The sequence below is a fragment of the Synchiropus splendidus genome, chromosome 18, assembly GCF_027744825.2.
Source record: "Synchiropus splendidus isolate RoL2022-P1 chromosome 18, RoL_Sspl_1.0, whole genome shotgun sequence".
Classification (NCBI taxonomy): domain Eukaryota; kingdom Metazoa; phylum Chordata; class Actinopteri; order Syngnathiformes; family Callionymidae; genus Synchiropus; species Synchiropus splendidus.
The window spans coordinates 13,707,628-13,720,797 of record NC_071351.1 but is presented as its reverse complement, the minus strand read 5'-3'; the positions used below and the strand labels follow the sequence as shown (position 1 = coordinate 13,720,797).

Here is a 13,170-nt window from a genome sequence, read left to right as displayed (position 1 = left end):
ATGGCGCTAATTCCTGCCTTTCTATTATTGGAGATAGTTCTAGGATTGAAAAATATAACTGAAAAAAGCTAAACAAAAAAATCGAGGCGTTTGGAATAACAGTAACGCAATACTAGCCCCATAACCGTTAAAACTACGGATACCCGGAAGCGCTGGTCGACACATTTGTACGTCATTATCAGTCGCCCCTCGGTGTGGCTTATGGATGCAGCGAGCGAACGGGATTTTTAGCACTATTGGCTTCTATAACAGAGTTCAAAATGCCAATGAAAGGTAGATTCCCGGTCAGGAGGACCCTGGAATACCTCCAGAAAGGGGACATCATCTTTAAAAATCGGGTGAAGATCATGACGGTGAATTATAACACGAGTGGAGAGCTGAGCGACGGAGCAAGGTCAGACTGCTGCAACTAAAACTCACTATCATGCTAGCGTACAAATGAAAAACTGTTGTGTTACTATGTCCAGGAACTAAATCATACAAGCAAAATTGATTTACATTGGTACCTTCCATGAGATCTGTCTTTGTTTTGCAGGAAGTTTGTGTTCTTCAGCATCCCACAGATCCAGTACAAAAACCCTTGGGTTCAAATAATGATGTTTAAAAACATGACGCCGTCCCCTTTTCTGCGATTCTATCTGGGTGCGTACGGTTTGGTGCCTTCTTCAGGATCTTGGTGGCAGTGTTACATTTTGCTTTATTCTATTGAAATTGAAGCACGGTTTATTTCTCTTGTGTCTCCATAAACCGGCTTGCTAGTTGATTTATCATTCTAATTTGTTGACTTAATTCTCTTTGATGAGCAAGTGAATTCTTCAGGATGTCTCTTGTCTAAACTCTCAGCTGAAAAATAATAAAAAAAAGTAACGTCTAAAGCAAATCAAAGGTGAATTCTTCAATTTGACACAACACTGCCAAGTTGATTCCACTTGTGTCTAATGCAGATGATGGTGAACAAGTTCTGGTTGACGTGGAAGGAAAGGACTATAAACAAATATCCCACCATGTAAAGAAGATTTTGGGCAAAACAGAGTAAGTAGCGGCTTCTCAATGTGAATATTCAGCTTAGTTGAGGGTGTTTACACTTGCCAAGAGGGAGCATGACACTGACACACACTGATCTTCTCTGAACCATATCTTCTGTGTTTCAGAACTGTGCTGCAGGAGGAAGCTAAAGCCAGGATGCAGGCCTCCAACCCGGCTAACTTTGGGCCAAAGAAATACTGTCTGAGAGAGTGTATCTGCGAAGTGGAGGGTCAGGTTCCATGTCCCAGCACCGTGCCACTGCCCAAAGAGATGACTGGCAAATACAAAGCCAAGATGAAGGCAGCGGCTCAGGAGTGACAAACATAGTCACTGTCCTTTGTGGAGTGCACGGACTACATTGTTATATTGCTTGCTGTTGGACACAACTCCACAGACTCTCTTGGACATGGACGTTTGTGGATGGGCCACATAAACTTTTGATTAAATTCCAACTGGATTTTCCATTTCAAGTGTGGTTCTGGTATCTGGGCTGGGTGTGTGTACCTGTTGACTGTGTACAACCTGTGTATTAGAGGGCTTGTGTGTTTATATCTGCATACATGTTTTGCGTGTGACCTTTCCTCACAACACAAAATAACAAGATTGGGCAACAATATTTATCATTTATTCGTGTTCAGATTTCCTGAAGTGATCATTTCGTGTTGTGTTTTCAATTCGGTATGTTGAAACGTTTACCAACTCTCCAATCATCTGAACACAAAAACACTCATCCAGTTTACTCTGTGAAACACGGGCAACCACAAAGACATAATACTTGACGGCATCTGTAAATGCTCTTCTGACCTCATAAAGTTGTTGATCTGACGGCTCTTCCTCCACAGTGTCTTTAAAAAATAGTATTTACGATGTATAAGAACATGCTTCACATTCAGATCTCCTTGCTGGAAGGTTGTTGGGGTTGTGACATCTGAAGCAGTGTCTTGAGTCAGTAGTGAAAAGGAATATTTGTGTTACAGTCAAATATGAAATGATCTCACAGTGAAGTGGGATGCCAAACTAAGTGAACATGGACTAAAGTTAGCGTGTGAAGTGATGCGAAGCGCTGTACAAACACTGTACAAACTTGTGTTACGAAACCCATAGTAGTTTTAACGGCCTCACGAACACTCTTGGCTGCAATATCCTCCCAAACCCAATTTATTAAATCATCTATTACAGCTTTTTCAAGTTAGTCATAGGATTGTTAGCAGTGATGCCTCGAAGCTTCAAATCAAGTCTATTTATAGTGCTAGAGCATTATGTAGTGACACAGGTGCAACAACAAATACTCAAAATGATGGTAGTGTGGCTGTAGCCTGAAATAAAGGAACAAATTCTGCTAAAATATCTGGACGACGAGCTCCACAAGGTTGTCACATTAAAACCGATTTAGTGGCATCTTTTTATCACGTCATCAGTGAGACCCCATCACTTCTTCTTCTGTTCCTGAAGGGTGCGCTGCAGTTCTCTCAGGTTCTCTGACAGGAGCTCCACCTCATCCAGACGGCCGCTGAGCTTGGCGTCGAAAATGTACGCTCGGATGTTGTCGATCTGCTGCAGCAGAAGCTCCTCCTCGATCACGTCCAGATCGGGCATCACCCCGTCATCCTCGTCTCCGTCGAAGGGGTTAGTGGAGACCACTGGAGAATCCCCAGACGCCTCCAAGAAAGGGTTGCCACTGTCATCGTCCATCTCAAAGGGATTGCCGGGTACAGTCTCCTCCTCATCCTCTTCATCATCAAAAGGATTGTATTCTTTCTTCCCATTGGTTTCTTCTTTGAGCTCCTTCTTGATGTCCTCAGAAAATGGGTTGGACGGATCTTCCGCGATTGGCGTTGCGTCTTCATCAAGCGTATTCACGGAGGTGCTGTTCTCTCCTTCACCCCCTGGTGGTGTAACATGCCCCCCTAAGCTTCTCAGTCTTGGAGGCGACTCCTCCTGATCTGCCAGGGCAGGAAATGAGGGTCTTTCTTCAGCTTTTGGTGTTAACTCTTCCTCCTCCCCATCTCCTTCTCGATGAAACCCACTGATGTCCAGAGTTCTCTCCCAAGAAGGCTGAGTAGAAGCACTCTGGCTTTTGTGCTTCATGTCCCCTCTCTCCCAGGCCTGTAGGCGCTCTAGCTCCCCTTGCTGCAGTCTCTCTTCCTGCGCCAGCTTCTGAGACAATGCAATGGCAAGCGTGGTCTGTTGCTGGTCATACTCATCTTGCAGCTGCCGCAAGTTCTCCTCCAGCATAGCCACCTCGTCCGCCCTCTTAGCCTCTCGTGCCTGGCGAAGGAACGACTGGATGTTCTCGATCTGCTGCAGGAGAGGGTCCTCAAACTCAGTCCTCGAGTGGGCTGAGTCGGAGGACGGCAGCCAGCCTCCCGCTTTGGTCATCCGTGGCGCTCTGGGAGCCTGCGGCAGCTCTCCGTTGGTGTTGAGTGGACGGGACTTCTCAGACTCCTGTCTCTTCTTGAGGGCCTCCTGAACCGCCTGGTGGTCAAAGAAACAACATTATGGACAGACTCGATACAAGACTCAAACATTCCCCAGCTCCACGCACCAGTTTCTCCTGCTGCAGCTTCCTCTCCTGCTCCTCCTTTCTCTTCTCCTTCAGCTCTTCAAACTTGTCCTTGGTAGGCAGAGACATCAGACCCAGCAGCTTCTCCTAAATCAGAGAGGTGTTTCATTGAACTGCCTGTGTAAAGCTGCACCTCTGTTGCTGCGAACTTCACCTGGACAAACATTGTGGCATTGTAGCGGATCATCCTCTGCAGCTGGAGCGTCTTCGGATGTGGCTGCGGGTCGTCTTTCATTCCCAATGTCAGAATCCTCTTACTGAGGAGAGACAGAAACTTAATATACCTAAAATGAGAACACAGTGCGAAGGTGGTGGCTCACCTCAGAGCGTCGATGAGTTCATAGTACTTCTGGACTTCCAGTCTCAGTCCAGCTGCAGTGTCCAGATTGTAGGTGGTCTCTCCGGCACTGACAGAAGCAGGATATGAAAGAATGATTTCACTGCTTCATGGCTGGAGTTGATTTTTGTGACTGCGTGAGGCCCTCTGTACGTTTTTGGACTGGGGGAGGAGACCCACACAAGCACCATGCAGAAAGCTGAATTGTCTAAAGCTTTGTAAATCAAGTTAAATACTTACAAAGTCAAAGAAGAACTGACATTTAATTCAGTGCGCACGACCTTTTCTGAACTTTTGTTGTGAAGAGAGCACAATTCTCAGAGCAGCCAGTCGTGAACTCGCCCACAACCGATCACGCACGCCTCTGCTCTGCATCCTAATCATTTGTACTTGGTGATGTACTGCAGAGAACAGATGTTACCCTGTGTTCTGCCAATGAATTGAACTCTTACTTGAGCGATTCGGCCATTTTGATGTATTCTGGAGCCTTCTCGTCCACTTTCTCCATACACATCCTCAGCCTCTGACAGGACCACAAAGCCACAGCGACGTGAACTACAGGAAAGCGGTGACCTCTCACAGTTCCATGAGTGGCTCCTCACCTCGTACAGTTTCACAACATCAGGCACAAACTCTTTTTCATCCAACTTCTGCTGCCTCTTCAGCATCGTGTCCATACAGTGGTGACAACATCGGATCTTCTCATCGTCTTTCTCCTCCAGCATGGACGTGACGCTGCTCAAGCTGCTGAGGCTGCCCCGCCTGGACCCCATCCCGCTGTTGCCCCCGGCTGATACACTCTGGGACTGAGGGCTTCCAGGTACACACAAGGCCTCTCTGGTTCCGCTTATAAGCTTTTCTGCAATCGGAAATAGAGGAATATTGAAGCTGTGACCATTTCTAGATGAGCTCCTCGGATCTTTCCACGTACGGGCCAGTGGCAGTGGCACAAACTCCATGCACTTCTTGCACATTATAGAGCCACAGAGCCGGCAGTGATGGCGCCGGTTCCGCATGTTGAATTTGTTTCCACAGTCCGGACAAAAGGGGACGTCAGAGTCGTTGACCCATGGCACCACCGACTTCTCGATAGCTGAGAAGGAGAATTGGTGAGCCAATTTCCACACACTCACTAAGTAAAAAAAAACAAAAAACTCACCTCTGATTTTCGCTGCATCAGCGCTCACCCTGTCGAAGGATGTCAACTACAGAGGGACAGATCCGATGAAATCCTTCCAGCATCAACAGTTATAGATATGTCCCGACTTACCTTTTCCAACCGGATGATCATCTTGTTGACTTCAATGACGTAATGATCAATCCGGGCCGCCCTGTGCTTCTTGAAGAAGTCCAAGTGACTCCTGGTCGCTCCTGTATGAAAAGAGTGGGGAAGGCAATGCATCTTCTTCAACCACATAATCAGCTGACCTGTTTTCAAAGTGAGTCAAGAAGTGACTCTCACCCAGCTCCTGTGGCTCCCACATGTACGGATCCACTCCACCATAGTAGAAAGATTCATAGCTGCCAGTCTCTGGTCGGTCGTCTCCATCTCTCTTTAACAGTTTGTCTGTGGCCTTTTTAGCCCTCTGGACCAAACCTGCATTCATATACATGTTTGGGAACTTTAATCAAGTGTCAGCAACCAATGAAGCATCGGAAATGTGAGGAACTTATCTCCTTTTAACCCTTCATTCACAGTGATGGGACTCACTTTTTAGCTGTCCTCTTACGTGCCTGTCTTCTCCAGAGTGCTCCTCCTCATAGTGGTCTTGGAGTTGGTAAAAGGATTGCAAGTCCTTTAAGCACAGGGGACAAAGGAACCCCTCTTTCACTTCACCCACAACTTCAAAAGGAGGTGGGTAGCCAGATGCCATGGTTATAAGCCTTTGGAAGGAAAACTGCAAGGAGACTGGATCTGGCTTCACTCCTCACGTCCACGAGAGAGTGAACCTCTCCATGCTGGTGTTCTCGCCATGAGTCTAAGTGAAGGAACGAAAGAGCTGATTATTAAGGTTGAAATGGGTACATGTTGGAAACATTCATTTCGAAAGCTACCAAGGTTCCTCTTATTTTTTTTCATTATCATTAAAAAAATGCATGTATTGAGGGGCGCTACTGAGCAGGCTATGGCGTAAGTCGTGTTTTTCCTCGGCTCCTCCACTTTGCATATTTAGATAAAATACATATCTCCAACATTTAATACAATACAAAAAAGAGGCAGACAAGATGGTCAAAGGCAAGAAAAAGTTGCCCGCTGAGTCGGACGTGCACTTGAGAGATGAAGAGGAGCGCCACTCTGACGAGCTAGCCAGCGTTAGCTCACAGGGCTCGCCGGCTCATGAGGCCACGTCGCAAAATACTTCGTCATCTATACTTGAAGCAATTAGACAGATGGACAAAAAGATGGACAACAGATTCGATGGATTGATGTTGTCACTCAATGCCGTAAAAGCAGCATTATCCGAAAACTCAGCCCGAATAACCGGACTGGAGGGCGCTCGGGACGACCACGAGACACGCATTGCTGACTTGGAGGGAACCTGTGAACGGCTGACGTCGCTTAACCGGAGCTTGAACACGAAACTCTGTGATTTAGAGGCGCGATCGAGGAGACAGAACATAAAAATAATGGGAATCCCGGAAAAGGCAGAAAACGGCTCCCCGACGGCGTTTGTCACAGAACTATTACTGAAGATCCTGGGAACGGACAACTTTCCTCACGGGATTAAGATTGACCGAGCGCATCGCGTGGGCCGACTGTCCAGCAAACCTCGCATCATTATCGCGAAACTACACCACGACCCAGTGAAAGAGCGAGTGCTGCAAATGGCTCGGTCCAAAACGCCGCTGAGTTACGAGGGACATCGGATCAGCATCTTCCCGGACCTGCCTGCAGAAGTGATCAAAGACCGAAAGGAATTCGATGGAATCCGACGAGTTTTGAGACAAGCTGGACTAAGACACGGATTTCTTTTTCCGGCTCGTTTAATTCTCACGCACCACGGTGACACCAAGATATTTAACTCCAGCACTGAGGCCGAGGAGTATGTCGATAAGCACATTCAGCCACGACAGACATCGACGGAGAACACTTCTGCGACATGTCAGCAATGAAGAGCGGTAGAATATAAAGTGGACAGTTTAAGTTGGTAATACTGGCGTGAGTATCTCTTCGCATACGTGTGTGTCACGAAATTACTATTTGACGAGTTATAATAATCGTGATATTGCCTGTTCTGAGTTTTATAATGCTGTTTCGTTGGGTCAGTTCCAGATACATTGTTCTATCCTTGTTTATAACCAGTAATGCCACGTTGCTGCATTTATGCTGCCTTTTCTTTATTTTATTTTATTTTTTTTTCTTTGGCCTCTCGTTCTTTATTTATTAGTTTTTTTTAACTTCATGTGCCATCTAAAGAACTTGATAATTCATGAAAATAACATGAATATTGGAGACTATGCTAATAGATATTTAATAGAAGTGGAGAGGCTTGAGTTCTGTATTTGTTAGTTGTTACTCTTGACTTTAGAGAGCTGCAGTCAGTCTGAATCCAATGTGTCTTCTAAAATGGGTGTTTGATATGTTCTGGGGAGGGAGAAGTTGGGGAATTCTGGGTGTTTTTTTTCTTTTTTTTTCATTGAGATGTTGCACTAATAGGATGTCTTTATTGATCAAGATCAACATTTTGACACGGAAACTTTTGTGTTGACATGACGAGACCAGATGTAGTTTCAGCCACAAAGAACAATATAAATATATGCTCCTGGAATGTCAAAGGTTTAAACAACCCAACAAAAAGAGCCAAAGTATTTTCCCACATACAATCCTTACGCAGTGACATCGTTTTTCTCCAAGAAACCCATATAGTACACAAAGATTTCTTGAAGTTACAACATAGATGGAACGGTCATATTTTCCAATCCACATTCTCGGCCAAATCCCGCGGTGTAGCAATACTAATTGGTAAGGATATTCCCTTTCAGCATATTTCAACACAAAATGACCCAAATGGCCGCTACCTAATCATAACCGGAAGGATTCTAGCATTACATGTAACTCTACTCAACATTTATGCCCCAAATTTTGATAATCCAGGATTTTTCCGAGGTGTGTTCAATAATATTTTAGATATATCATCAACTAATCTGATAGTTGGTGGGGATTTCAACTGTGTACTTGACACTAACATGGACAGATCCTCAACTCGTCAGAGCAAACCATCGGACTCCACCATTGTATTAAATAATATAATGAAAACATATAACCTAGTTGATATATGGAGGGCACATCACCCGGATGGGAGAGACTACTCATTCTTCTCTCCTGTCCATAAAACATATACGAGAATTGACTTCTTCCTCATTGATGGCAAATTGATGACTGAAGTTGCCTCATCCAAATATGGAAACATATTAATCTCAGACCATAGTCCAGTAATCATCAATATAGATGTGGGCTGGAAACGGGCACCTTACACTTGGCGCTTTAACCCCAATCTGCTTAATGATGAAACATTTGTGGAGAGATGTTCAGGCAGTATTCGTGATTATTTAGAATTTAATGACACAGGCAGCGTCTCAGACTCAGTAATATGGGAGGCCTTCAAGGCAGTGACGAGAGGTGTCATAATAGCATACGAAGCCATGCAAAAGAAAGTGAAAACAGCTCGACTCACGGAAATAGACCGGGAACTAAAACAAGCTGAAAAACAGTACAGAGAGACAGTATCATGTGAAAATTTAAAAAGGGTTGCTAGATTAAAACAAGAATATAACAGTATTCTTTCCAAACACGTTAGCACTCTCTTGCTGAAAATAAAACACAAGCAATTTGAACTAGGCGACAAGCCTAGCTCACTACTGGCTCGACAGCTTAGAGGTGCACAGGCCAGCCGAGCAATCCATAAAATCAAATGTTCTGCAGGATACCTGATCACTGATCATCATAAGATTAATGAATGTTTTAAAAAGTATTATGCACAGTTATATTCCTCCCAACATGATAGGACTGATCAGGACATTCTTAGTTTTTTGCAGTCCCAATTTCTTCCAAAATTAGATGCTCACAGACAATGTCAACTAAATGCTGAACTAACCCTACAAGAGGTTCTTACAGCTATAAAGCAATTCCCAAATGGTAAGGCAGCAGGTCCAGATGGCTTTGGTATAGAATTTTATAAAACATTTGCAGATGATTTAGCACCCCTTCTTCTTAGAATGTACAAGGAGTCAATTAAGAATAAAAAACTACCAGAATCACTCTATAGGGCCAATATTTCACTTGTACTAAAAAAAGATAAAGACAACACTGACATGTCATCGTATCGACCAATATCATTGCTGAACTGCGACTTCAAAATATTCACAAAGATATTGGCCAATAGATTAAATGAGCACATCTCCACGCTTATACATCCAGATCAAGTGGGGTTTATCCCTGGACGGTTCTCATTTTTTAATGTGCGCAGACTGATGAATATAGTATATCACAAATGGGATAAGCAGTCAAAAGCTGCAGTTCTTGCTCTCGATGCCCAAAAAGCGTTCGACCAGATAGAGTGGAGGTTTATGCGGATGGTGATCAAGGAGTTTGGCCTGGGTAGCAACTTTGCCTCATGGGTAGAAATGCTCTATCTTTGCCCGGTAGCATCAATCATCACTAACTCACAGAAATCTCCCCCTTTTATCCTTGAGCGTGGAGTAAGACAAGGGTGCCCCCTCAGCCCTCTTCTGTTCGCTTTATGTATAGAACCTTTAGCTGCCACCATCAGAAACACACCGGAAATTGTTCCGATACACCTCGGCAATATAAATCATAATATCTCCCTGTATGCTGATGATGTTGTTTTGTTCCTTTCTCAGGCAGAGCAAGCAATGCCAGTCCTGTTAAATCTCATAAAAAACTTTGGGAAGTTTTCAGGATATACCATCAACTGGCAGAAATCTGAATTTATGCCTTTGGGAAGTGGATTAAACAAAGAGTTTATAAAAAATCTTCCATTTAAAATATCAACGCAAATACAATATCTTGGCACCTCAATTACCAAAGATCCAAATCTTTTATTCAAAAATAATTATGTTAATTTAGTGGATAAACTGAAAAATGATATTGAATACTGGCGGACACTTCCAGTATCAATGATCGGAAGAATTGCAGCAATAAAAATGATTTCACTGCCAAGATTTCTATACATATTTCAAAATATACCTATATTTTTACCTAAAACATTCTTTAAAAAAATTGACTCAATAATTCTTCCCTTCATTTGGGGCTATAAAACCCACAGAATTGGGAAAAAACATCTATGCAAAGCAAGGCATTTGGGAGGCCTCGCACTCCCAATATTTCAGCATTACTACTGGGCCGCAATATGTCGTGCGCTGACTTACTGGCAGAAAGCATTTCCTGAAGCTCCAACGCATTTAAACCCATCGTGGCTGGCCATTGAACAAAACATTAAAGGAACTTCCCTCCCAGCTTTGCTGTATGCTCCAAAGGGGAATACAGGCTCTTCCAAAAAATATGGTTTCATTATCGAAAACTCTTTGAAGGTATGGCAGCAAATAAAGAAAACCCTGGATGTAAAGCAATTCAACCGAGCCGCCCCCATTTGTTATAATCATGCATTCCCTTCCTCACTCTCAGATCCTGTGTTTCTGATTTGGAAAAGTAAAGGACTGGTTAACATTCGGGACTTATATGTTGATAATATATTCTCATCATTCACCCAGCTCCAAGATAGATTCTCACTTCCGGCATCGCATTTCTTCAGATATTTACAAATCAGAAATTATGTTAAAACTCACATAACTAATTTTGAAACCGATGATCCCCCTCACTGCATAGAGTCACTGATGATGAGCAAGCCGGATACAAAACGCCTGGTCTCTCGCTTCGTCAATGCATTTTCAGAACAGCCAGACACGTCGACACAACATCAAAGAACATCATGGGCAACTGAAATAAGCGTCGAGATATCAGACGAGACCTGGCTGAAGTGTCTGCAGGCTATACACACATGCTCAATAAATTCCAGACATCAATTAATCCAATTTAAAGTTATTCATAGATTGCATTACTCTCGGGTTAGATTACATTCGTTTTACCCAGATTCCTCCCCAAGATGTATTAAGTGTCATCAGAGTGATGGTACACTGACCCACATGTTTTGGTCCTGCACAAAACTGAGGAATTTTTGGACCCGCATTTTTCAAATTCATTCTGAGATTTTCAGATGCAATATAGAACCTGATCCCAAAGCTGCAATCTTAGGCTGGTCAGAACAACTTGCAGACCTAGGCCGTCTTAAGACCCATGCATTTTGGTACGGAAGTATTATTGCGAAGAAAAATATATTGATGATGTGGAACAAGGAAGCAGCACCATCAGTTGACTTATGGCTAATTGACATGGCTAATCTGTTGCATATAGAAGAAATAAGATTTGAAAGACTTGGGAAAATTAGGACGTTTAAGAAAGTGTGGCAACCTTTTTTTGATTACCTTTCATCCCAGTAAAAACATCTGTGTAACTCGTCTAGATGTCTGTCATGGATGATCGTCAAAGAATAAATAGATCACTTAATCTAAAGTGCAGCAACTTTTTTTTTTTTTTTTTTTTTTTTTGGGTGGTTGTTTTTGTCTTTGTTTTTTGTTTTTCATGTTTTCATTGTTGTCCTGTGGTATATATATACAGATGTGTATTATAATTTGTGGTTTGTCAGTTATATAAACGTATACTAGAGACCACACTCGAGTGAATTATATACTACAATGTGATTTGTGTTTTCTATTATGTAAAATGTAAAATAAAATATTACAAAAAAAAAAAAAAAAAATGCATGTATTCAAGTTTTAAAATAAGAGTCCTGTAAACACCTTTCATGCAGACGTTCACAAACTAGCCTTTAAATTATGTAACATACAGTACATACTTCAACGCAAACCCTTAGACTAGTGAAACACACAACTATTCTGATTGTGAAGTCAGTAAGAATGTCTCAGTGGACCCTCTCTCTGTCATTCTTTGATCCCCTGAAGTCGTTGCTGGCATCTTTTCCTCTGAGCAGAAGAAGCATCGTTAGCTTGAGCTGGCTATTTCCACCTCCGATGGCGCGAGTTAGGAGATACATAAAAAACAACACCACATAAACGAACACTTAGATGCTACTTGTGGCGACCAATCGTTTATACTTACGAATAACGGGAAATTACGCGTGTTGCGCACTGTTTATCCTCTTTTTGACAGCACGACAACAGCAGCTGGAGCAGCCCTGCCTCGTCATGTGACCTGCAGTGTAGACGGAAGTCGAGGAAGGACAAAAGGCGCAATAACGCCTGGCGCAAAGCCTGCGAATTGCAGAATTAGCAACATTTCAGGTCAGAAAATGAATGACTTGTTCAATATTAATTGATGAGTTGGTTTGAAAGTGTTATGTTATGTATACCATAGTCAGCATTGATCTTGGTTAACTTCCACAAGGGTTGCTGTTTCTTAAGCATGCTGAATCAGATTTCCAGAAATGTTATGCTAGCAACTGATGATCAGGGTGAAGTTTCATTTCTTACGTATTCGTATTTTTTACATGCACAAATGGGACAGAACATTATTAAAAGGACACATTATTTAAAAAAAAAAAAACATCCTCGAAACTGCGGTATTTGTGTTTATGAAATAGTCAATCTCTGGACAAACTTAAATATTAGAAAATATTTTGATGCAAACGTTTGATTAGTTTAAATGAATGCTTTATATTGAAATGTATATATTCTAATGAGTTTTTATTTTGAAAAAATTTAAGTTAGCATTAAAGAACTGTCCTGGTGTCTTACTGCATAATGTTGTTCATGGTCACTGGAGTCTCTATTTCAGGTCGCACCATTAATAAAACCAGCGAGAAGCTGAGCTCATCATTCAGACTAATCGGCACTGCGAAATCTTCACACCCAGGTAAAACTGAGTCAGATATTTCATCATTAACTTCATGGTGACTTGACTTTGACAAAAAGACTAGTAAGTTGTCTGACACACAGCAGGATCTCGGCGTGGATATGTGACCACATCGGTGTGTGAGAGAGCATATCAATGCTATGACATGTTTGATGGTGGGTTTGCACATTGATCCAGCCGGAGTCAGAAGCTCCCTGGGCTCAGACGGAATGTGACTAATTGAATGTAACAGTGGACCCCTGACACCGTCCATCCGTTATAGATCAAGGCCAGTGTTTGTGTTGCATCACAGTA

General features: G+C 42.8%; 2 protein-coding genes across 3 annotated transcripts; one reads left to right on the top strand and one right to left on the bottom strand.

Moving 5' to 3' along the window:
• Positions 1-162: 162 nt before the first annotated feature.
• mrps25 (mitochondrial ribosomal protein S25) lies at positions 163-2,102 on the top strand. The gene is made up of 4 exons (XM_053849082.1): positions 163-394; positions 536-642; positions 945-1,032; positions 1,152-2,102. The coding sequence occupies exons 1-4, from the start codon at positions 261-263 to the stop codon at positions 1,342-1,344; spliced, it is 522 nt and encodes a 173-aa protein (XP_053705057.1). The 5' UTR covers positions 163-260; the 3' UTR covers positions 1,345-2,102.
• On the bottom strand, positions 1,625-12,217 carry LOC128749448 (rabenosyn-5). 2 transcript variants are annotated; one of them, XM_053849078.1, is made up of 12 exons: positions 12,124-12,217; positions 5,638-5,905; positions 5,389-5,523; positions 5,197-5,297; positions 5,086-5,131; positions 4,858-5,019; positions 4,529-4,785; positions 4,379-4,449; positions 3,910-3,996; positions 3,744-3,846; positions 3,572-3,676; positions 1,626-3,501 (listed from the first exon to the last, which is right to left on the bottom strand). In XM_053849078.1, the coding sequence occupies exons 2-12, from the start codon at positions 5,798-5,800 to the stop codon at positions 2,455-2,457; spliced, it is 2,277 nt and encodes a 758-aa protein (XP_053705053.1). In that variant the 5' UTR covers positions 5,801-5,905; positions 12,124-12,217; the 3' UTR covers positions 1,626-2,454. The 2 variants fall into 2 exon arrangements, with proteins under 2 accessions (XP_053705052.1, XP_053705053.1); XM_053849077.1 differs by having other exon boundaries at positions 1,625-3,501; positions 4,529-5,019.
• Between the last annotated feature and the right edge of the window lie 953 nt (positions 12,218-13,170).